This window comes from Rhinolophus sinicus, chromosome 12 (genome assembly GCF_057876585.1).
Source record: "Rhinolophus sinicus isolate RSI-liver-muscle chromosome 12, RSI-T2T, whole genome shotgun sequence".
NCBI lineage: Eukaryota > Metazoa > Chordata > Mammalia > Chiroptera > Rhinolophidae > Rhinolophus > Rhinolophus sinicus.
Window position 1 is genome coordinate 27,506,225 of NC_142512.1, and position 24,527 is coordinate 27,530,751.

The following is a 24,527-nucleotide window of genomic DNA, read 5'->3' on the forward strand; positions in this document are numbered from 1 at the left end:
TACAGTATTGATTCTAAATAGACTCTGATAAGTTAACAATACATATTATTAGCCTTAGAGAAAACACTGAAAAAAATAAAAAGAGGTATAATAAGAAGCTAATAGGAAATGAAATACTAAAAATATTAGATTATTATTCAATTTACGTGAAATTATAAAACAGACAAAACTAATCAATAATACTGTATTTTATTGTGTATAATCATATTATATATTTTGTTCTTATTCTTGCTATTTTGACCCTTGCATTCTATGTGTTTTGCTTTCTTATTTTTTAGTAATTTTGAAGTCCTACATCAGAAGTTGCAAATTAGTAGCTTATATTCACCCACAGATGTGGATGGGGTTTTTTGTTTGGTTGGTTTTTTTTTTGCGTCATAGGGTATTTAAATTTTTTTTGAGCTGACGTTTTAAAATCTGGATGTTTCACATAGAGATTCAGATATCTATCTAGCCACACTTGAAAGATCAGAACGTTGGGCTGGCCCAGTGGTTGGCGCTCCGTGCTCCTAACTCCGAAGGCTGCTGGTTCGATTCCCACATGGGCTAGTGGGCTCTCAACCACAAGGTTGCCAGTTCAATTCCTCGACTCCCGCAAGGGATGGTGGGCTGCGCCCCCTGCAACTAATAATGGCAATTGGACCTGGAGCTGAGCTGCACCCTCCACAACTAAGACTGAAAGAACAACAACTTGACTTGGAAAAAAGTCCTGGAAGTACACACTGTTCCCCAATAAAGTCCTGTTCCCCTTCCCCAATAAGAAAAGAAAAAAAAAAAAAGTCAATTGCTTAAAAAAAAAATAAAAAATCAGAACGTCTATAATATAGGGCCCCTGATCTCACATGGAAACAATTACCTGGAACCAAATGGTAGTTGAACCCCCCTCGAGGAAGTATGTGCCCTGTGGTTCACCACAGTCCCCATCATTTTGTGTTCTTTCTCTAAAGAAGAGTGAATTTCAATTTATGTTTATAATCTTTGATTGTACTATTGTTTTCTTATGGTAGAATATGCCTCTGTTCTCATGGCATTCTCACTTTGATTAAAGACCTAAATGGGCCATTGTTACAGACTGAATTTTGTTTCCTCCCCCAAATTCATATGTTGAAGTCCTAACCCCCAGTGGGATGGTATTAGGAGATGGGACATTTTAGGAGATAATTTGGGTTAGATGAATTCATGATGGCAGGGCTCTCATGATGGGATTAGTGCCCTTGTAAGAAGAGACACCAAAAGGCTTGCTATCTCTCTGCTATATGAGGGCACAGCAAGAAGGCAGCCATCTTCAAGCCAGGGAGACAGCCCTCACCAGAACCCAATTATGCTGGCACCCTGATTTCAGACTTCCAGTCTCCAGAACCATGAGAAAACAAATTTCTGTTGTTTAAGCTAAGACCCATGTTATTGTGTTGGAGTAGCCTGAGCTGACTAACACAGCCATGTTTCGAGAAAAAAAAAAGTAAATGCCCACTTCTACATTACCTCTCTCTGGCCCCTGTGGACATTTGGGTTTGCGATTTCTGTTTAAATCCTTTTTCTTTCACCTGTCATTACCCATACGTTGTTAATAATTAAAATATGAATCAACATTTTTTATGACCATCAACATACATTATCTATCATTTTGCTCCCCTACAGAGAATACTTTTAGCAAGATTTTATTCTCCCCTGCCTTATATTCCACTTGGACTTTTATTGTGATTCAGTTCAAGAGTGTTATTAACTTTTCTTATTTTTGACTCTTCTATTTTAAGAATCTCTTCTGAAGAATTGCATAAAACTTCAGAATCACGTTATCAACAATTATTTATTCTTAATTGTATGCTTTGTTGGTTTCTTTGGTCATCACTGTTTCTTATACATCATGTTTCCCTTTTTTTGGAGCTTTTTATTGTGATTTATTTTTTATTTTGTTACACTACTTCTTTGAGGAAAAAACAAATCTCTGTTGATAGTTGGTTTGCATTCCCTGGAACTTGTGTCAGTCACTGGGTTGTTCAGTTTCCTCTGAGTTAGGCCTCCCACTGCAAGACTGCAACCTTCAGCTGGCAGGCGTGATGAGTGCACAGGGAACAGGCCTGCAAGCTAAGTCCCTCCCAGAGCAAGAAAGCTAAGGTGGTGGAAGCTTAAGGGATTTCACTGATGTCCTTTGGCTGTTGTGCAGAGCCTTTTAAAAAAATTCTTAGGATCAAATACATGGTGATGGAAGGAGAACTGACTGGGTGGTGAACACACAATGGGATTTATAGATGATGTAATACAGAATTGTACACCTGAAATCTATGTAATTTTACTAACAATTGTCACCCCAATAAATTTTTAAAAAAAATCTTAATTCTTCTCTCTTTCTCTGTTTGTTGTGGTTGTCTAAAATTAGTAGCATCTCAAGCCAGCTAATCTCTCTGACTGTCATAGTAAACCACCACCTCAGAGAGAGCCAGGTATAGCAGTCTAGAATCATGACCCTTTTCCCTTAAAAGGGTAAACTCTCCTCCATTGTCACTTTGTACCTACTGTTGCATATGAGAAAACATGGAAAGTTTCATTTTATCTTTGGAATATAGAAAAGTCACCAGGATTCCCTTGGAATCATCTTTGATTCTGTTCTGTTTCACACCCCACATCCTACCCCACAGGAAATTTTGTTGGTTCTATCTTCACAATATATGTAGAATCTGATCATTTCTCACCATGTCTATTGCTACCATCCTGGTCTAAGCCATTATCATTTCTCATCTAAATGACTGAGATAGCATCTTAAAATGGTTTCACTACGTTCACCCTTGTCACTCCTCTACTCAGAACCCTGCAATGGCTCCCATCTCATTCAAGTAAAAACAAAAATCTGTACAGTTGCCAACAAGACCATATGACTTGAAGTTTCCCCAACCCCACCTCATGTTACTGACCTGATCTCATAGTGTTTCCTTCCTCACTCTATTCATGTCCTATCCCAAACCATAGGACGTGAGTTTCCAGATGGAAGGGGCCAATCAAATGCCTAGCAAAATGGATGAAAATGGACTCCCACCAAGGTTCATCATTGTGAAATTTCAGCACACCAAGGACAAAGAATAAATACTTTCCAGAGGTCACCTCGCTCTTCTGTTCTCTCTGTTTGGAACACTCTTCTCACAGATAACTTCACTATTAACCTTTTCACCTTCTTCAAGTCTTTGCTCAAATAATACCTATCAAATGATGCCTTCCCCGATCACCCTAAATAATGTTGTACTAGTTCTCCTTTCTCTGCTTTATTTTTCCCCATAGCACTTACCATCTTCTAACATACCACATAGACTAATAATTATGATGTTTATTGTTTATTGCCTGTTGCTGAAATGTAAGTTCTACAAGAGTAGGGGTATTTGTCTGTTTTATTCACTGTTCTAAATCTAGTAAGTAGAACAATACCCAACATATAGTGGGTGCTCGATAGATATTTGTTGAATTGAATGAATAAAATACATTCAGGTGTGGCTCACCTTTCAGTAACTTTAAATAAAGACAATATCAGCTTATTTTTTTTCCAGATAGAGGTAATCTGTTGGAAAGTCTCAGTGCACAAGCCCTCTTTTTCATCCCCAAATGAAATAATCCCACACTTAAAAAAATTGTCACAGGGCCAGCCCAGTGGTTCAGGCGGTTAGAGCTCCATGCTTCTAACTTCAAAGGCTGCCGGTTCGATTCCCACATGGGCCAGTGGGCTCTCAACCACAAGGTTGCCAGTTCGATTTCTAGAGTCCCACAAGGGATGGTGGGCAGCGCCCCCTGCAACTAAGATTGAACACGGCACCTTGAGCTGAGCTGCCACTGAGCTCCCGGATGGCTCGGTTGGAGCACGTCCTCCCAACCACAAGGTTGCTGGTTCGACTCCCACAAGGGATGGTGGGCTGTGCCCCCTGCAACCAGCAATGGCAACTGGACCTGGAGCTGAGCTGCGCCCTCCACAACTAAGATTGAAAGGACAACAACTTGACTTGGGAAAAAAAAAAAGTCCTGGAAGTACACACTGTTCCCCAATAAAATCCTGTTCCCCTTCCCCAGTAAAATCTTTAAAAAATAATTGTTACATATTGTTGCTTCTTTCCTCCAAACCTTTCATCTGACTCAGCACCATGGAAATTACTTGAACAGTAAGATGTGAAAGGTGTTCCTTTTTAGTTTCTAGAAGCAGGACAACATTTTTCTTTTTACAATTCTTGAATCATTTCATCAGGAAGTTGGAGAATGTGTGTGATTTGTTCACTACCTTGGCCAACTCAGCATCTGTTTTTTTTATTTTAATTTTTCAATTACAGTTGACATTCAATATTCTATTAGTTTCAGGTATACAAGCCTAATGGTTACACATTTATATAACTTAGGAAGTGATCCCCCGTTTAGTACCCACCTGGCATCATACATATTTACTACAATATCATTGACTATATTCCCTGTGTTGTTTTAACATCTGTTTTGTATTATTATTTTTTTACTAAATAGTATTTAAAAGATTTCTGACTTCTGGTTAAAAAGGTAGTTTGAATAACTGGGGTTTTATTGAAAAAAAAGTTCCCTTTTGCCAGAACTCCATTATAGCAACAGTGAAGGTATTAAAAGGGGAAGGGGCATAAACCAGCAAGAATAAAGAAATCAAGAATGGAAACAATAGCAACAATAATACTTTGGCAACCTGAATGTAAATGGATGGGTATTAACTGAACCAAGAGACTAAGAAAGCACAATCTTAAGCCAGCATTGGAGCAAATAGAGAATCGATCTGATTTATAACAGTGAACTCATAAAAGACTCGGAAATTGGTGGCACCAGGTACCTCTGAAATTGGGGGGGGGGAGGGAGAGGATAAAAACAGGAAGATTGACTGAAAATCTGATTAGAAAATGTTAGGCTGACAAACATGCTGACGCAAAACTCTGCTTCCATCCTGGCTGAAAAAAACGAAGCTTATTCTGTAGAGAGGGTAAAATATAAGGTCTCTGGTCTGGGGGATAACAGGTTCAGTTGAAGGTAGGGATTCCATACTGAGAAGAGGTATACTAAGTGAAATTTTTCATAATAAATGTTAAGATACTTCTCCTACCCCCTAGTCTTCTTCTGGCCTCAACTCCCATAATACTGACAGCCAGATCTGTACCTACATTCACTCCATCCTGGAGAAGAGGCTTCTCTAGGGAGTCTGACCAACCCAAAACAGCTGGGGAAAAAAAAAGTTGTTATTAAGTTAAAATGTTGAGAAAATGTTTACTACTGTATGAATTCAATGAATTACTTTGACCCACGTAAAGAAAAGAATGTGACATTTATGAAGTGGTAACTTCAAAGCCTTTACAACAACAGTTCTGTAGTTCCACATTAATTTAGCTTTTCTTTTTCTTTTTTTTTTTTTTAGCCTGCCTGCATTATGAGAAAAAACTTCTTTCGAGCCTGAGAAAAAGGAACGAATTCTTTTCCCTTCAGGTCCTGTTCTACTACGTGCTGAAGCCATGTAAGTAGTTGAAGATTAGTGGGAGCTGAGGAGGATTGGAAAGGTTGCTTAACAAAAGGTATCTTTTCCACCAGGCTGTCAAGATGTTAGAATATTCCTCCGATTCGCGACTCTTTTATATGGGACATTAGGGACTCCAGTTAAAATGAAAACAGGTTAACTGGGAGTGAATTTACCAAGTCGTCATCACCTATTAAAAATGTAGACAACCAGTTTATCAGTTTATCTCATGGCAAAATCCTGGTGTTAAAGGACACAGAAAAATAGTAAGCACTGAAGAGGACAGAAGAAAGAATTGTCTGAATCAGTGCTGTCCAATAAAAATACAATACGAGCCACATATTTTAATTTGAAAATTTCCAGTAACCAACAAGTAAAACAAGAGGTAAAATTATTATTTTTTTTTACAAGAGAACAAATCCACTTTATTTACTTTTCAGTAAGTTTAAATCCTTGAGGGGTACAGCATTACACGGATTCTGTGTTCGATGGCGTTTGCAGGAAGGTTGCTGCAGAACTTGGCACAAACCATGCCACTGTTTCCATGAGCACGAGTAACCTTTCCCCAGATTACTTTGGTTTTGTTTGTGAGAAACGTAGAATCTTAGGCTCCATCCCAGACTTACTGAGTCAGAATGTGTTTAATAGAATTCCACAGGTGATCCCAAGATCTCCCAGGTGATTGACTTGCATATTGAAGTTTGAGAAACACTGCTCTAGATAGCAGTCTCTTCTCAGGGACCATCCTCATTTTCCCTTCTCTTTTTCACCTTTCACTCTCTTTTTGATCTTTACTACCAGCATTTTAAAAATGATCCTGTCTCTTCATTATTTAAAAACAAATTATTCCCTTGACTCTTCGGCTTTCTCTCTCCTTCCATTCACAGATAAACTTCTTGAGTGACTTGCCTGTACTATAATCAGGTTCTCTTGGTCATCATCTCACTCACTCCTCAATCCATATTAGCCTGACTTTGGTCCTTACCACCTTACTGGAACTTTTTGGGCTTAGGTAACAAGTAACCCCTTTATGAATAAATCCAGCGGATGATTTTCAGTCGTAAACTTGACCGCTCGGCAACGTTTGACACTACTGACCATCTTTGCCTTCTTAAAATTCTCCTTTGGCTTTTGAACAGGACTTTTTTTCCCATCTTCCCCTACCTCTCTGACCACTCATTATCAGTCTTTCTCTCGTATTTATCCCTCCCACACCTCGCATGGATGCTGCAGAGAAGTAGGCCTGCTTCTTGTTCTAAAACAGAGTTTCCCAGTCTCCACACTCTTGACACGTTGGGCTGGATAATTCTTCGTTGCAGGGAGCTGTCCTGTGCATTGTAGGACGTTTAGTAGCGTCCCTGACCTCTACCCACTAGATGTCAGTAGCACCCCCCTCCCCTCATTGTGACCACCAAAAATGTCTCCAGATATTGCCAAATGTCTGGGGGGCGGGGGGGGGGGGGCGGGCAGCGGGAATTACCTAAGGTTGAGAACCACTGGTCTGAAAGTAATCCTATGTGACCTAGTTCTAATAAATACTAAAAGAGGTTTGCTGAAGGTTTCTAGGAAAGTTCTTCATTTGAGGAAGAGCTATGGAAAGCCATTCTTTCTCTCCCACCACATGGGGGAAGCATGCAATGTTGATTGCTACAGGCAGCCAACCTATATAACTCCGGATGAAGAAAGAGATGGGTCTCATGATGTCACTGAATCACTGGAAGAACCAGTCCTAACGATGAGCTTGTCCTTCCTCTGGATTTAATCTTGGATAATACACCGTCCAGAGTTGCTTGCTCATCTTGTTGCCTCCTGTCTCATTTCCTTGTACCAGTTTTTTTTGTCTCTCAGCCTCTTCCCTTCGGACTGGCTTTTTGTGTGTGTGTGTGCTGTCTGTTTGGTTTTCTACTTGTTTCTCGGTGGATACTAACTTGTACTCTCTTTCTCCTTGTGTCGCATGGAGGCTCGCCATCTCAGCACTGCCAGCTGTTGACGACTTCCAGCTCCCAGGCCTCAACTTGAATCCTCTGAAACAACTCTGTCAGCACAGCTGAGAGGCACCCGGATCACAGATGTCAGAGAAGAGGTCTGGCTGAGCTCCCAAACCGTCTTTCACGGTGCCTGAGGCTCAACGGTGCCCTCTGCTGATGCTAACTCAGGAGACTCAACAGCTCCAGCCTGAAACCAATTTTCTTCCGAGTGTTTTTAAGACCTTCACTTAATCCTGTAGAAAAGAATAGGAATTGAGAAATAGAAACAGGAAATCTGAAAAATTATGGGTCCTTGGAATTTAAAGGACATAGAGACTTCAGGGGCTCAGATGAATGTGTTGGGGATGTGTGTTTTTATTTGTTTCATTCCCTTCTCTAAGCCCAGTGACTGGAACAGCCCTAATCTGTGGTAAATGCTCAGTCAATATTTGCAGAGTGAATGTGTGCTGATGAGTAAGCAAAGGTCTGGTCTGTGGAGAAAGATATAATTGAGGACCTTTATGCTCCTACAAAGACAGAGAACCATTGCCTTGATTCCTGATCAATTCCTATCCAAGGTCCCTAACAGGCCTGTCCTCTGGTTCCATGAGATAACCCTGTACAGTATTTGTATAACAGATTCGTTTTTATTTACGCGGTCATGAGAGGTTGCCATAGCATTTTTATCTGGGCATATGGCCCATTCAGAGAAAAGTATTCATTTCCCAATCTTCTGTAATTTTGGTATGGCCTTGTGAATAAGACCTGGCCAATAGAATAGAAGCGGAATTGTTCTGGGGCAGTTCCATAAGACACACGAGCTTTGGACCACACTTAAGATCACACTTGTAATTATTCTCATTACAAGGCCATAGAGATGGGATATATTCACTGGCTTAACCCAGTTGGGGCTCTGTTCTAGAGCTGGGTTTGGGACCAATGCTACACAACAACATTGCTTGAGAATGGGGGAGGGAGTGATTCCCCAGAAAAATCATTGTGTAATTTTACCAAAAGAAGGATGAATGGATGCTGGACCAGATGCATGTGCCTAGCTCCAGGACTGACCTGGGAAGCTCTGGTTCCCAAAGAATGCAGAGATTGGTAACCAAACATTTCTAGAATTCCAGGGATTTTCACTCAGAGATGACCCCTTTTATAGATCTGACATGGTCTTCATAGTGGCACATTTTATTTTCTGACCCAATCCTTACTATGCCCATCAATTTGCAATGGTATCTGCCTCCATGAATGGCTCTTTCCCTTCTAATCGTTGCCTTCATTTTAAATCTGAGATTTAGAAGTGAGAGGAAACAACCCCTTTATCTGCTGGATTGCAAAGTCAATTCTCTCTGTCCTTGAGTAGCTTAGCAGAGAGCTGGGTCAGCAGGCCTGAGCTGGCTGAGTGGGAAGGGCCACAAGATTACTAGTACATAGGTACCAGCACCGGTGTTTGAACTCCTTTAGACAACTGTCCCACAGAATAGCCCTCTTTTATTCATGGCCTCAAAAACTCTGGTTGATTAGTGTTCCCCACTGCTTCCCATTTCCCCGTAAATACATAGAGCAGCTTGGGGCAGGGGTTTTTCTGGAGCAGTATTTGTAGACTGTCCGGCTGTGCCTGACCCAAGCTTGCCTCTGCTTGGGATAACGAGAGCTGGGAATACTCCATGGAATAATGAGAGCTTAGGGGACTTTCCCCACAGTAGCCTTTGTGTTATGTCTGCATCATGTGTCCCTAGTTATGTTTCTCACAGTCCTATGCCTGACAGAATCTTAGAGATCCTTCAAGAATCTCTAAGTTCACTGCCCACCAGTCACAGAGATGGATGACCATATCTATAATTTGAATTGGATATTCAAAGAATGCCCATGTTTCTATACCTCTTGCTGACATTAGGACAGATCCACCTATGTTGCCACTATAGAATTCATGTTTAGCAAATTATTGTACTCCTCTTGGCAGAATATCTTGTTTTGTAGTAATTATGGTTTTCACTTCTGCTACTTCTCTGCACCCTCAGGATCACTTACATTTTCTCTAGAAGCCCCATCGGAACCTGGGTAAACTACAGACCACCCAAGAAAAACTACCTTCAAGACAGGCTATTTCTAGTTCCCTATTGAGGAGAAACAGGAGATTTCTATTTTGTCAATGAAGATTCTTTACATTGCAAGTGAAGAAAAATCCAAGGAAACTGGTTTCATTAGAAATGGAAACTGAAAAAACTGTTGGTAGTTTCCAGGGATGGTTGTGACTTTATTCAAAGGTCAAACAATGTCACTTGGACCTATTTCCCAGATCTTCTTCCTCTGAGTGTTAGCTTCATCTTCAGGCTGGTTCCTTTCCTGGTAGCAGAGTGGCTGCAGCAGGCCCAACTTCACATCTGTAGACACCAAGTCCTGAGGTGAGTGTCTCTTCCAGTAGCTCTGTCATTAGGGAGAAGATTTTCTCTCCCAGAAGCCTCAGCAAATGTCTCTTCATATCTCACTGGCTTTTGATCAGGCTATGAGTTCATTAATGAACCCAGCACTAAGGCCATAGAGATGGGATATATTCACTGGCTTAACCCAGTTGGCGCTCTGTTCTAGAGCTGGGTTTGGGACCAATGCTACACAACAACATTGCTTGAGAATGGGGGAGGGAGTGATTCCCCAGAAAAATCATTGTGTAATTTTACCAAAAGAAGGATGAATGGATGCTGGACCAGAAAAAACAAGATGTCCACTAGAGTATCAGAACATAGATTATTTCATTTTAGTTTATTGTATGTGAGTAGGCAGATTAAGCTATATTATTCTCATTACAAAGATAGTCATTTTATTTGAGTTCTTTGACTTCACCTAATTTTTCATTAAAGTCCTTCCGAGAATGATTACACAACAGAAGCTCTTTCCACCTATCACCACTTAAATGGTTTACCTGATTAATCAGGGTTCTCCAGTGCCTCTAAAAAAGACACTGATGCCCAATGCATGTGGAACCTTTGGGGCTAGACTCCAATTCTCTGATATATCCACACACTACTGCTCTCACATGTTGAGTCAATGCTGGTTCGCAAACCTGTTCGTCCGAGTTCTTGTTTAATTATATATTTAATTAAATGTTGCATAACATAATAAAATATGAGTGGAGGAAAAATAAGTTCTGTCTGAAAATTAAGTTGAATGCTTTAGAAAGATTTAATAAAGGCAAGTTGATAAAGAAAGAAAGACCTACTGTGAATTAGGTATGGGTGAGACTACTGTAAAAGATTGATGGTTTGTTGGGTAAATTCTAAAATGAAGAATTCTGCTGTGTATTCAGAGCACTTTGCATATGTTTTTAAGTTCTTGTTCTTTTTTCAAGAAGTCAAACTGAAGGTCATTGGTGATGCACTGTGGATGTGGTTTATGGAAAAAGGAGGGATGCTGGACTCCAAACAGTGGACTCGTATTCAAAACAAAGGTCTTGACTCTGCATCAACAGGTGGGTAAATGAATACATGTTCATGTAAGTTAAAATAAAACAGTTAAGGTTCATATGTATATGTGTGGTGAAAGCTATAAATTCAGCAGAGAAGTCAATGAGGAAGAGAATTAGAGTTGAATTGGTAATTAGGACATAAGAAGCAGAAGGTTCAGGAAAGTTAAGAGGACGGAGTCCAGATTACAGGAGAGTAAGGTGAAAAATAAAACTACTGACAAAATTTAATCAAAAAGCTTAATAGAAATAAATCAATAACAATGATAATAGCTAACATTTATGAGTGCTTATTAGATGCAGACACTACCCTAGACATTTTCCATGCACTATGTTTTTTTACAGCAACTAAGGAAATAGATACCAAGTACCTTGTGCTAAGTTAGACAGCTAGAAAGTAAAATAGATTTTTCTGTTAAAGCACATGTTGGGGGAAAAACTCAGATTTTTCTGATGAAGAGAATATCCTAAGAAAAAATAAAAGCATTAAATCAAAAACAAACTTACAGTTATTGTGTTCTTGCTATGTGACCAGTATTCATTTCAAAATACAAGCCTCTGGTGGCCGGTTAGCTCAGTTGGTTAGAGCTTGGTGCTAATAACACCAGGTTGCCTGTTTGATATCCACCACCCCCCCATGGGCCACTGTGAGCTGCAAGCTCCTTAAAAAAAGAAAAAATACAAACCTCTCCTCTTTAAATAGGTGCTTTAATAATTCACCTTTAAAAGTCGGTTTTGAAGTCCTTTCTAAGTTCACAGGCTGGAGGGAGGAAGAAAATGTGAAAATAAGAAGTTATGCCTTATAGCTCAGCAGAGAGGAGGCCAAGTGAGTGTTCTAAACTAATCTGCTTCTACATTAGCTGAGAAACCAAAATTATCTTGTTAGCACCTAAAAACAAAGACAATGTTTAAATTTTACTAGTTTCTAAAAGATGGTCTTCTTTGATTTTGTCTCTAATTCTGAAGGGCACACTATTTGGGGCTTAAACCGTTCCCCAACATAAGCATAGTAAACAGTAGTGCTGAGGAAAACTACTAAAGCACACAGTAATTACTTCAAGCAAAGAAAATGCTTTTTTCCCCAATTATTTAAATAAGTGTTGTTTAACTTTTCATAAATATGAGAAAAATAGAACTTTTCATCTAGGAAAAAGTAGTAAATTCAAGAGTAGGCCAGATCTCTTTAGGAAAAAAGGCTAAGCTGTATAAGTATCTGAAGAGAAAAGGTATAAATATTCTTCCCACATTAATGACTCTGAAACCAGATATCTACAGAAAACATGGCAGATTGAATTTCCGTGGCTAATTAAGAACACAGGTTTGACACGTTTGGGACTTTGTCAGCAGTGATTCTAATTTTGTGTCTCCTACCAATTTATATTTGCATACAATGAATGTGACAGTGGTAGCCGGATTAGACTGATTATTTTGTTAAATACTGAGTTGCAAAAACAACAGGATCAAAATAAATGCAGCACTGCAGAATTGAACCTCTTGAGACACATTATTGCAAAGTTCTATACACAGGGTGGCTCTAATAGATGAACAATGGACTACTTACTACTAAGATGTTACTGATATTTTCTAGGTATGAGAAGAAACAATGGCAAATTAATTAGATTCTTATTTTGCTTCTAAAACTAATTCTTATATATTTGAAGATTTTGAACGTGATAATTAAAAGCAAAATATGACACCTAAATCAACAAATAAGTGGATAAGAATAGTTAACCCTGAAATAGATCCAAGAGTACATAAAAACATTATCTAATAATGGGTGTATCTCTATACCAACAATTTAGTTGAATTGTATTAAATTTCCCCAGGAAGAAAAAAAAAAAATTGGGTCATTTCACAAAAGACATTGGGAAACATACCTACTTGAAAGAAGTTCAAATTCACTTCATGCCAAAATAATTCCAGATAAACTTGAATGTCAAAATACATTTTAATCATAAAAATGCTATCAGAAGGGCCGGCCCGGTGGCTCAGGCGGTTAGAGCTCCATGCTACTAACTCCGAAGGCTGCCGGTTCGATTCCCACATGGGCCAGTGGGCTCTCAACCACAAGGTTGCCAGTTCAACTCCTCAAGTCCCGCAAGGGATGGTGGGCTCTGCCCCCTGCAACTAAGGTTGAACACGGCACCTTGAGCTGAGCTGCCTCCTGGATGGCTCAGTTGGTTGGAGCGCGTCCTCTCAACCACAAGGTTGCCGGTTCGACTCCGCAAGGGATGGTGGGCTGTGCCCCCTGCAACTAGCAACAGAAACTGGACCTGGAGCTGAGCTGTGCCCTCCACAACTAAGACTGAAAGAACAACAACTTGAAGCTGAACAGCACCCTCCACAACTGAGATTGAAAGGACAACAACTTGACTTGGAAAAAAAGGCCTGGAAGAACACAGTGTCCCCCAATAAAGTCCTGTTCCCCTTCCCCCAATAAAATCTTTAAAAAAAAAAAAATGCTATCAGAAAACATGACATTTTAATCCTATTTAACTGATCTCAGAAATGAAAAGGACATTTTAGTCATAAAACCACTGGAAATATAAGAAAGGAAAAATCAAGAGGTTTTTTTTAGCATATTCTGTCATATATGTTCTTCTAGTTTTAAAAAAAATTCATTTACTATTATAATCAATGCTGCTGCGAAAGTCCTTGCATATGTACCTTGCATATGATAAATTCCTAGCTGTGGAACTTCTAGGACAAAGAATATATGTAGTTTAAATTTCAGTTTATATGGACTGAAATAGAAATATCAAATTACGTTCCCACTGATAGTTAATGAGACTACTTGTCTCCACAGCTTTCCAAGCCCTATATTTTATCCAACTTAAACGGTGTTTGCCAATCTAATAGGTGAAAAATATCTCATTGTTTCTTCTTGTACTTTTTCACATTTTTCCTTTTTGGATTTATTTATTATTTTTTATTGAGGTATAATTGACATACAACATTATATTAGTTTCAGGCATACTGGGTAATGATTCAATATTTGTATATATTGCAAAATGATTACCACAATAGTTAACATCTGTCACCATACATAGTTATAGAACATTTTTTGTTGTGATGAAAACTTTTAAGATCTTTTTTAACAACCTTCAAATATGCAATACAGTATTATTAACTATAGTCGCCATGATGTATATTACAATTTTATGACTTATAACTGGAAATTTTTACCTTTTGACTCCCTTCACCCACGTGTCCACACCCCGCCCCCCCCCCCCCACACACACCTCTGGCAACCACAGATCTAATCTGCTCTTTGTATCTATGAACTTGGTTCCTTTTTTTTTTTTTTTTAAGATTCCCCATACAAGTAAGATCATTATTCGGAATTTGTCTTTCTCTGACTTATTTCACACAGCCTAATCCTCTTAAAATGTATCCATGTTGTCACAAATGGCAAGATTTCATTTTTTGTGGCTGAATAATCTGTTGTGTGTGCATATACACGCATATCACATTTTCTTTAGTCATTCATCCATTGATAGACACTTAGGTTGTTACCATATCTTTGCTATTGTAAATAATGCTGTAATGAACACAGTGGTGCATATATTTTTTTGAGTTAGTGTTTTTGTTTTCTTTGGATAAAAACCCAGAAGTGGAATTGCTGGGTCATAAGGTAGTTCTATTTTTGTTTTTTTGAAGAACCTGCATACTGTTTTCCACAGTGGCTACACCTATATATTTTTACTTAATTTAGGTCTTTAATCCACCTGCCACTTTATTTTAAAGCTGGTCTGAATGAAGGACTTTATATTTGTTCCCCCTCAAGGAGAGCAACTTGTCCCAACAGAAGGTGGGACAGGTGACCTAACAAAGTTAATGAATAATCAGTCCTTTCCTGAAGTGTTTGAGTTGCCACATCCATCATATACTTCTTCACATATATACACTGATCCCTCTCTGTTCTATTCTATTGATCTATTTGGCCATTTCTCTGCCACTGCCAACTTTATAACATATTATATCTGCGGGACAACTAACCAACTTAATATTCTTCTTTTTCAGTAACATCTTGGCTATTCTTATCCATTTTCTCTTCCAGATAAATTTTAGAATCAACTTGTCAAATAAAAAAAAATCCAGTTGCGATTTTGATTAAAATTATAATAAATTTGTAGATTAATTTGAGACAAATTATGTTTCTAGGAACATGGCATTATTTTGCACTTATTCAGGAATTTATTTTTTCCTATAGTAAAGTTTCATAATTTTCTTCATTATCAATTTTACACATTTCTTGTTAATGAGTTAATTTATTCATTAACCAGTTCATTTAACTTTTGTCCTAGGCTTAGGGGATATAGCTATGAATAAGATAAGTTTCCTGTTCTCATGGAACTTATTCTAATTGGGAGAGACAATTAACAGACAAATAAAAAGGTCAGGTAGTGAGAAGTCCTCTGCAGAATTAAAATAGAGTTGTGTGATAGATATTGGGTGGCTACTTTAGTCTGGATGGTTTGGATGGTTAGGAAGTAAATCCCTTAATATTTAAACTGAGATCTGAATAGCAAGAAGAATCCACCCTTGTAAAGCTGCTGGAGGTGGGGGGGGAGCAGTCTAAGGAGAGGTAAGAGCTAAGGCAAAAAGCCTTAAACCTTCTAAGAGCTTGGCCTGTTCAAGGAACAGAAAGGCCCGTAGGCCTGGAGGGAGTGGGGAATGGGGAAACTGTTATGAAATGATGTTAGACAAACATTTAGGGACCAGATAGGTCTTGTAGGGCTTCATAAAGAGTTTGCATACTATTTTAAATGGGATGGGAACTCATACAGTGTATTGAGTAGGGGAATGACTTGATCTGATTTATGTTTTTTTTAAAACTAGTTTCAAGTGTATAAAACAATGTAGTCATTAGACATTTATATAACTCACAAAGTAATAACCCCAATAAATCTATTAGCCATCTGAAACTGTACATAGTTAGAATATTATTGACTATATTCGCTATGTTGTATTATATATTCCTTACTTTAAAAAAAATTATAGTTGACATTCAATATTATATTAGTTTCAGGTGTACAGTGTAGTGGTTAGACATTTATATAATTTATGAAGTGATCTCCCCGATAAGTCTAATACCCATCTGACACTATACATACATAGTTTTTACAATATTATTGACTATATTTCCCATACTGTACTGTACATCCCCATGACGCTTTTGTAACTACCAATTTGTACTTCTTAATTCTTTCACCTTTCTTACCGAGCCCCCTGATTTATCGTTTTGAAAGAGCATGATAGTAGTTAGTAGAAAAGGATTCAGAGGGTCAAATGTGAAAGAAAGATTTATGAGACTATGGTAGTGGTCCACGTGAGAGGTAATAGTGGCTTGGACTGGGATGGTAATGGTGGAGGTAGTGAGAAGTGGTGGGTGCAGTATTGATTTTGAAGAGTTAGTTAAAAGGATTTGCTGATGAATCAGAAGGATTGGAAATAGGAAGGAGTGGAGGAAAGAGGAATAAAAAAACTTTTATGTTTTTTGGCTTGAACAAAAATGGTGATGCTTACTTATACGGGTAAGACTGAGGGAGAAGGAGATATGGAGAAGAAATTTAGAGTTTGTTTTGGCCATGTTAAGATGAAAAGCCCATTAGACATTTATGTGGAACTGTCAAGCGTGCAGTGCGTATAGAGTCTGGGATTCAGGGTAAAGTTTAAGACTGGAGATATAAATTTGGGAGCCATCCCCAGATAGTTTTTAGAGCTGTGGTCCTGAATGGTGTTACCTAGAGAGAGTGTGTAGGTAAAGGAAAGAGCCCATAACAAAGCCCTGCGTACTCCGAACAATCTAAAGTCCAGCAGGGGAGAAATCAGCAAAGGAAAATGAGAAGAGGTGGTCAGTCAACGAGGTAGGAATAAAACCATTATAGTGTGGCCTCTTATAAACCAAGAGAAGCGTTTCAATAGGGAAACAATGGTTCCACTTTCTGCTTCAGTTGGGACCAAAGTTATTAAGAACAGAGAAGTCATCATTCGCTTTGGAAACAGAGAGGTCTGGTTGTATCATAAAAACAGTTTTAGTGGCATGATAGGGAGGGTCGCTCTATTGCAGGGGTGTCCAAACTTTTTTCAACGTTTTTTTACCAAGGGCCCAATATGTGGTAAAATACACAAACAGCCGGGCCACTCACTTGAGGTGAAGCACGTATTGCCTGACCTGGTTTATTTAAGTAAACTAAATATATTTTTGGAATTTGCTGCGGGCCAATAAAAAATGGATTGTGGGCCGCAGTTGGCCTGTGGGCCGCAGTTTGGACACCCCTGCTCTATTGGTTGAGTTAAGGAGAAATTATGAGGTAGGAATTGGAAGTAGAATCTAGATAGATACAACTCTTTCCAAAGTTTTTCCTGCGAAGGAAGAGCAGAGAAGTAGGGCAGTATATGGGGGGTTAAGGTAGATTTTTGTTGTTGTTAAAATAGACACCACAATATGTCCGTACACAGATGGAAATGACCCAGTAGAAAAGGAGAAATTGATGAGATAGGAACAAGAAAAGATAATTGGTGGAGCAAATATCCTGAGAAGGAGAGAGGAGAAAGGATCTAGAACAGAAATGGAGGGAGTGCCTTGAATAGTGCAAGGCCTCTTCACCATGAAGAAAAGGATGAAAAACGGAGAAGTCAGGGTCTTGGTTGGAAAATGTGGATAACATTTTAAAAAATAAAGTGGCTAAGAACCATATGATTTCACTGATAGGTGGTGTATAAAACTGAAAACAACAAAGGAACAAGACAAACAATGAATAAAAACTCATAGACACAGACAATAGTTTAGTGGTTACCAGAGGGTAGGGGGGCAGGGGAGTGGTAGATATATGGTGATGGAAGGAGAACTGACTCTGGATGGTGAACACACAATATGATATATAGATGATGTAATGCAGAACTGACCTGAAACCTATGTAACTTTACTAACAACTGTCACCCCAATAAACATCAATTAAAAAAAAAGTTGCTGAAAAGTGACAAGAATAGTGGAAGAAATGAAGATGGTGAGCCATGAACAAATGAAGGGGGCATTAAGTTACCAGGGATCATCAGTAGGTGACAACCTCTTGGTGTAGTGGCAGTTGGCATTAATTTTAAAAGAGCTTGGGTTTTTGAAGGAGAAAGAGAAATGATTTGGAGGAAACATGAGGAGCAGGTTGGAGGATAAGACTACCTGTGAGAGGAAAAATGATCTGTACTTGAAAAGTTGCAGGGGAGGTAGTTTTGCTAGTTGATAAGCCAATTTTTAGTTGGAACAGGAAGTTGATGGGAACATTGAAGAGGTGAAGACTAAAGGAAATGGCTGATAACAGATGTTGAAATCTAAAGTGCAGTGGTTGGATGGTTGGGATAATGAATCAGATTAATAGAAGTTGAGGGTGGCATGGAGATGCTAATCAGGGTAATGACAGATGACCTGGAGGCTACTGGTTGTGATTAAGGATTATAATGATGGAATTACAACCTCTAGAGGAGGAGGTAAGGTGGGTCAATTGTTTAAGAATAATATAGAGCTACACAAACTGTTCTTTCTGGCAGGCCTTGTGGTATGGAGATTACTGGATTAAAATTGCTAATATTTCATTTAGTATTTTTGCATTTATAGTTATAAAACATGATCTATAGATTTCCTTTTAGTGTTATAATTGTTAGGTTTTGATAACAGGGTTATGAACATGTTTCAAAACAAGCTGGGATTTTTTTCCCAAGTATTTTTACACTCTGGAACCATCTGGTCTAGTGGGGATATATTTGACTACGTTTTTTATTTAATCAATCTATTCAGATTTCCCACATTTTGTGCTGGTTTTGCTTATTTATGTTTTTATTAGTATAAGGATTTTTTTCTGTTTGTATAATGTCAATTGTTTGTATGAACATTTTCCCCATTCCCATTTCTGTATTAGTATCATTCCATTGGAAAATCCCGAAGGCTGTGCATTAAAGGGCACACAGGTGAGTTGATGGTGAAGTGGTCAAAATCCGAAAAAGTGAACTTTAGATTGATTAACTACAGGAACGTTTGCTGCTGAGAACATACTAACCTGCCCACTCTGAGGCTTATTTTAATTCCGTGGAAATCCGTGCATAGTTTTTAGCGCTTATATTGTAACCTACTGGGTGCAGAGTGGGAGACTATAACCAAACTGTTAGAACACTGGAGCGCTTGGCAGTTTTTGTTATTTTCAAGTGGTAACTTGAAGTGATACTACCAAAGGTGTAAAAAAAGTCCTGTACGCAGGGCTCACTGGAAAAAGTACTACGTTTAACCAAAGCTGAAAAGGTATGTTAACAGTTAAAATATAACCCTTTTAAATCTCCGACATACCTAGTCATGTGAAACGAAACTGTGTACCTGATGGTGACAATTTCCCAAGTTTTCTTAACCACACAAATTGGATTGTCTCCCTCCTCAACTCCCAGTCGGATGCATCTAACCCAAACCCAGTTCTAGAGTGCCACCCTTTTTCCAGCCTGTTCACAAACAACCTTCCGAAGTAACGTTTCCCGCCATTTCACTTCAAGGAATGGAAGGTCTTTCCCCCTCGATTCGTGGAGGCCCGAACCTACACGGCTTTCCCCGAAAGACGAGCAGCAGCGCCAAGGCCAGTAAGCAGCATTACGGTCCTAGGGACTGAGTAAAAAGGTGACAGACCAAGTTGCCCGATAAGTGCTCAGTATGCGCCGATAACGCGGAGGGCGGAAACACCCACTGCAAAAGGGCAGCGACCCGAGTAGTGCGCGCGCCGGGTGCCCGCGCTAGGCGGAGGGAACACAGGCAGTTGCAGGGAGGAGCGAGGGTTGGGGGCGGAGGGCGGGTTCTCCCCAACTCGACTCCAGATTGGTCGGGCCCAGAGAACAGAGTGACGACAGCTGGGGAGAACGTCTGATTTGTGTGATGGGCGCGGGCAGGCGGGGGAAGAGCATTGCGCAGGCGCATCTGCTCGGCTTCTCTTGCCCTAGCGCTCTGGCCCAGCTCTCGCGGACAAGTCTCGACAACGCGCGCACCCCAACCTCCGGGACCGCCCCCTCCCCCTTCTCGGCGTCGTCGAAGATAAACAATAGTTGGCCAGCGAGGGTCGGGTGTCTCTCCCGGCGCTGGATTCGGCGGGCTGCGTGGGACCGGCGGGATCCCGGCCAGCCGGCTATGGCGGGGCTGTACTCGCTGGGAGTGAGCGTCTTCTCGGACCAGGGCGGGAGGAAGTACATGGAGGACGTTACTCAAATCGTGGTGGAACCCGAGCCGACGGCTGAAGAAAAGCCCTCGCCACGGCGGTCTCTCTCTCAGCGGTCGCCTGTGCAGCGATCACCGCCGGCTCTTCCTGCTTGCGAAGTCTCGGGGAAAGGCCCAGCGGTGGCAGCCCGAGAAGCTCGCGACCCTCCCGCGGACGCCGGGGCCTCGCCGGCTCCCGGCTGCTGCTGCCGCCGCCGTTCCTCTGTGGCATTTTTCGCCGTGTGCGATGGGCACGGCGGGCGGGAGGCGGCACAGTTTGCCCGGGATCATTTATGGGGTTTCATCAAGAAGCAAAAGGGATTCACCTCATCCGAGCCGGCGAAGGTTTGCGCTGCCATTCGCAAGGGCTTCCTCGCCTGTCATCTCGCCATGTGGAAGAAACTGGGTAAGTTCCCTGGCTTGGTTGGCTCCCGCCTCTTTTTCAGGCAGTTGAGGGCTTTTATAGTACCAGCACCGCGTGGGCCGCGGCACCGAGAAGCTCTATCAAAGTGTACGTTGATGGAAATGAAGACTCCTCTCGGTCTAATAGCACTTTCCAGGGTGGCGGTCCGGGCAAAGAAAGTGGCCTTGGGAAAGGTAGGATTGCTGTCTCTCTACAACCCATCCTTGCTTTATTTCCACCCTTCAAGGATCAATGGGAAGTCGTCCTCTCCGCTGTTTCAGTTTGGTGGCAGTTGGGGGAAACCTGTTTGAAACCTGGCGCCAGATTTTGGCCAAAGGTGAATTGAAAACACGTTGCTACCAGGGCCACGCGAAGGAAGTGAGAGATGGCAAATATTAGAGTGTTCCCTGAGAGTCTGTCATAATTTAGCTCTTGAAAGACTTGTCCCTGTCGGTTGCCTCCTACCAGTGGTGTCAGTTCTCCAAATTGATCCCAGATGGCTGGTAGTTGGAGTAAACTGTAGGCTAATTTAGGAATGCTAAAATGTAATCATCAGCGACTTAAAAAGCCTTGGAAGGAATTCGGTTGTGGTGATAATAAAATGTTTTTAGGATCTTTATGTTTGTGCTGATTATGAAAAAAAAAGCGCGGAATGCGTTACTTCTTAAACTGGCCCCACGTTAGGACTGTGTGTTAAATTCTGCCAGGGCTGTGTGTTAAATTCTACAGTACCCGTTTTTGGTGGTAGTTGGCTTTAGCTATTTGCTGTCAGATAGTTCTCAACAGTTCCTAGTTAAAAGTACCTGTAAGTTGTAACTCCCTGTCAAAGTAGCCAGAGGTAAGGGGGATTTACTGATACGCTAAAAGGAAATAGAGACCTTAATGTCTAAAAATTTGGTGTAGTTGTAGTTTCACCTAAACTTTAAATGTTTTCTAAAGCAATGTTTCTGTACCCAACACATGTTACCATACAGAGTTATAGTTGCTTATCCATTGCTGTGAATGAATGGCATAAATCTTTTTTAGAGAAAAGATTAAATTCTGTCATTAAAAAATCTTGTTTATGGTAGCATAATGTTGCTTTATTTTCAGCAGAAGGACAGAGACATAGAGAACAGTGTAAACATTGGTCAAATACAGAACATTTTTTAAAAGGTATTGTCATAGAATTGTAGACTAGCTTGTTTCAAAGTCTGTTTTCTATTTGCCTGGCTTTCTGCCAAGAATTACTTGATTGACTCATAGAATAACCAGTACGCCTTTTGGAGGCGTATTCCATCCAATCCCAGAGGCCCCTATTATGGATTTGTTTTGTTTTTGTGTAGGCAGAGCAGAGCAGAGCTGAAAGCACTGCAGTATATTCCAGAAATATGTCATTTCATTGCCTGCAGTGCAACTAGGAATGGACAGCAAGACAAGATAGAGGAAGATTAGACACAAAGAACTCTTTAGTCCTATTTATTTTGCAGTGCACTTGGGAGCAACATGGCTTTGCCATATGTTTGAAAAAGGACAAAGTCTGAGCCCTGTTTCTTGAGCATTTTTTTATAAAGCAGGGACCATACTGTTTAATGTGAATGTGTATATTTTTTGATGTACACGTACTTTTTCAATCAAGCTTTCACTCCTGTGAGGCATGGTTTAGAGCCTTATATACCAGACAAGTGTTAAAGTTTGCTGTGTTCTGCAGCTAAGCCTTTTATCCCATCCTCAAAACTTGAATTAAAAAAGAGTATGCTGAGTGTATGGAAGTCTGGACACCGGAGATGTAGGTTTTTAAAAAAATTGTACTTCAGTTCCAAATTTATGGATGGTTCCTCATTTTCTGTAGAATAAACTATAGTTTATAATCTAAAGGCCAGTCCCTTCCCAGTCCACCTTCCGACTCCCTGTTCAATTTTGTTACCCACATTTCTATCACATTAATTTACTCATCTTTTTCCTAGGTCACATTGAAATAGCCCATATTCTTAAATACCCCCCCCCCCACACACACACAAAACAAAACTGAAAAATATACTCCTCAGTCTCTAAGTCTATGTTTTCTTCTGTGAAGAGTTCTTTCTTTTGGAATTAAACATCCTTTGTTTCTACTTTTGAAGTACTTATTGGGTTATAGCAGTAGTTCTCAAACTTTTTGTTCACTGAACCCTTTGTACTCTTAAATGATTGAGGACTCCAAAGAACTTTTATGTGGGCCACATCTATCGTATTTACTACTAATATATGAGAAATTAAAACAAAAAATATTTATTAATCTATCAAAAATAAACATGTTAACATATTTTTAAATGAAAAACCACTTTTTTCCCAAAATAAATATTGAAATAAGTATTCTTATATCTGCTTCTGCATTGAGTCTGTTGAGCTGTCTTGTCTTGAAGTATATGAAGCAAAGGAGGCCTCACACACGTATGTAATCGGAAAAGGAGGAATAGTTTGTCTTTTCAGATAATTGTGAATATTCTATACCAAAGTGATAGTTTCTTAAGGTTAGTCAAAATGGAATCTGAAACCTTATGAATGAACTTTTTGTCATTTTACACTGAAATCCATTGATCTCTCTTGCACTTTGAATGAATCTTTTACTCCTGTGATTTTGTGACATGATGCATTAGTCATTTGGAAAATAATGGTTCACTGAATTATGCAGATCTTCTAATTATACAATAGCAAAATGACACATTCGGTAATATCACTGATCTCATCAGGAAAGTCTTAAAATTAAGCTGTCAAGTTCACTGTAGTGGATAAACACCGTGTTTCCCCGAAAATAAGACCTAGCCGGACAATCAGCTCTAATGCGTCTTTTGGAGTAAAAATTAATATAAGACCTGAACTTATTTTACTGCATTAATTTTTGCTCCAAAAGACGCATTAGAGCTGATTGTCCGGCTAGGTCTTATTTTCGGGGAAACAACGGCATTTTCCAAAATGTAAGTTTTTAAGCAGCAATTAGAAATTTATCACTGGCAACAGATACTGCCAGATATTTTTCTTGAAGTGAAAAACTCACTTTGTTGAGTTTGAAGAAAATGAATGCCAAATGCCCAAGTCTTATTAACACAGCTTATTAATCTTTCAGGTAAAAATGATGGTGTGTGAAAAATGTGGCTAGTTCATTTCATATCTTACACAATCATAAGTACTTTAGGCAGCCATCATATGCAACAGAAGCCTGTTGTGCATACTTCCCATTTTGTCATACAGAATATTAAAAAGTGTATTCATGGGTGGAGGTTTAATAAAATTAATTTTTATTGCATCATCAAGGACATTCTTAAGTGAAACTAACATGCTTTAAAATATATATATATAAACATATATATATATATATATATATATTTATATATATGGGTGGCTATGGCGAATACAATGACCGTTACTACTAGTTCCGTTTGGTGCCAGTGCCTTTACTCCTGCTATGGCACCAGCAGTTTTACTAACCACTCCTTTGAACCATCATTGCAACTGTCAACATGGTGAAAATGACAAATAAACTCTTAGAATTATTATGAAAATAGTTTTGGCCTTGTGAAATCTCTGTAAAGATCACACAGACCATTATGAGATAACCTGTGTGTTTTATCTGCCATTGAGCTAAATCAGGAGATCTTTGGGGGCAAAGATTGCTTTACTACACATCTTATTAATCTCCTAGGACTGACCATACAAATTCCAAAGCAGCTGCTAGTTTAGTTCAATTTCTATGGGTGTAATGATTAAATTAGCTTTCTTAAATTTTTTTAAAATAAAAAAAATGTTCCCCTTTTAAAAATTGTAAAATACGTGTAAGATTTAGCATTTTAGCCAAGTTTAGATTTACAATTCACTGGTGTTAAGTACGTTCACAATATTGTGAAGCCATCACCACTGTCTGTTTTCAGAACTTGTTCATCATCCCAAATGGAAACTCTATCCATTAAGCAATAATTTCCTGTTACCCTCTTCCCCAGCTCTTGGTAACCTCTATCTTAATTTCT

General features: G+C 39.5%; 1 protein-coding gene across 3 annotated transcripts in view; it reads left to right on the forward strand.

The window, feature by feature from the left end:
* Positions 1-24,527, forward strand: part of PPM1D (protein phosphatase, Mg2+/Mn2+ dependent 1D) — a 70,837-nt gene that overhangs the window by 7,434 nt on the left and 38,876 nt on the right. The window contains exons 2-8 of one of the 3 annotated variants that reach the window (XM_074320595.2): positions 5,393-5,488; positions 7,449-7,571; positions 9,480-9,863; positions 10,805-10,924; positions 18,835-18,883; positions 19,454-19,537; positions 19,892-20,547. In XM_074320595.2, coding sequence (XP_074176696.1) covers positions 20,076-20,547 — 472 coding nt within the window. In that variant the 5' untranslated portion in view covers positions 5,393-5,488; positions 7,449-7,571; positions 9,480-9,863; ... (2 more) ...; positions 19,454-19,537; positions 19,892-20,075. Of the gene's footprint in view, positions 1-5,392; positions 5,489-7,448; positions 7,572-9,479; positions 9,864-10,804; positions 10,925-18,834; positions 18,884-19,453; positions 19,538-19,850; positions 20,548-24,527 lie in introns of those variants that run through there. The other 2 variants (XM_088802104.1, XM_019732496.3) reach the window with 2 other exon arrangements.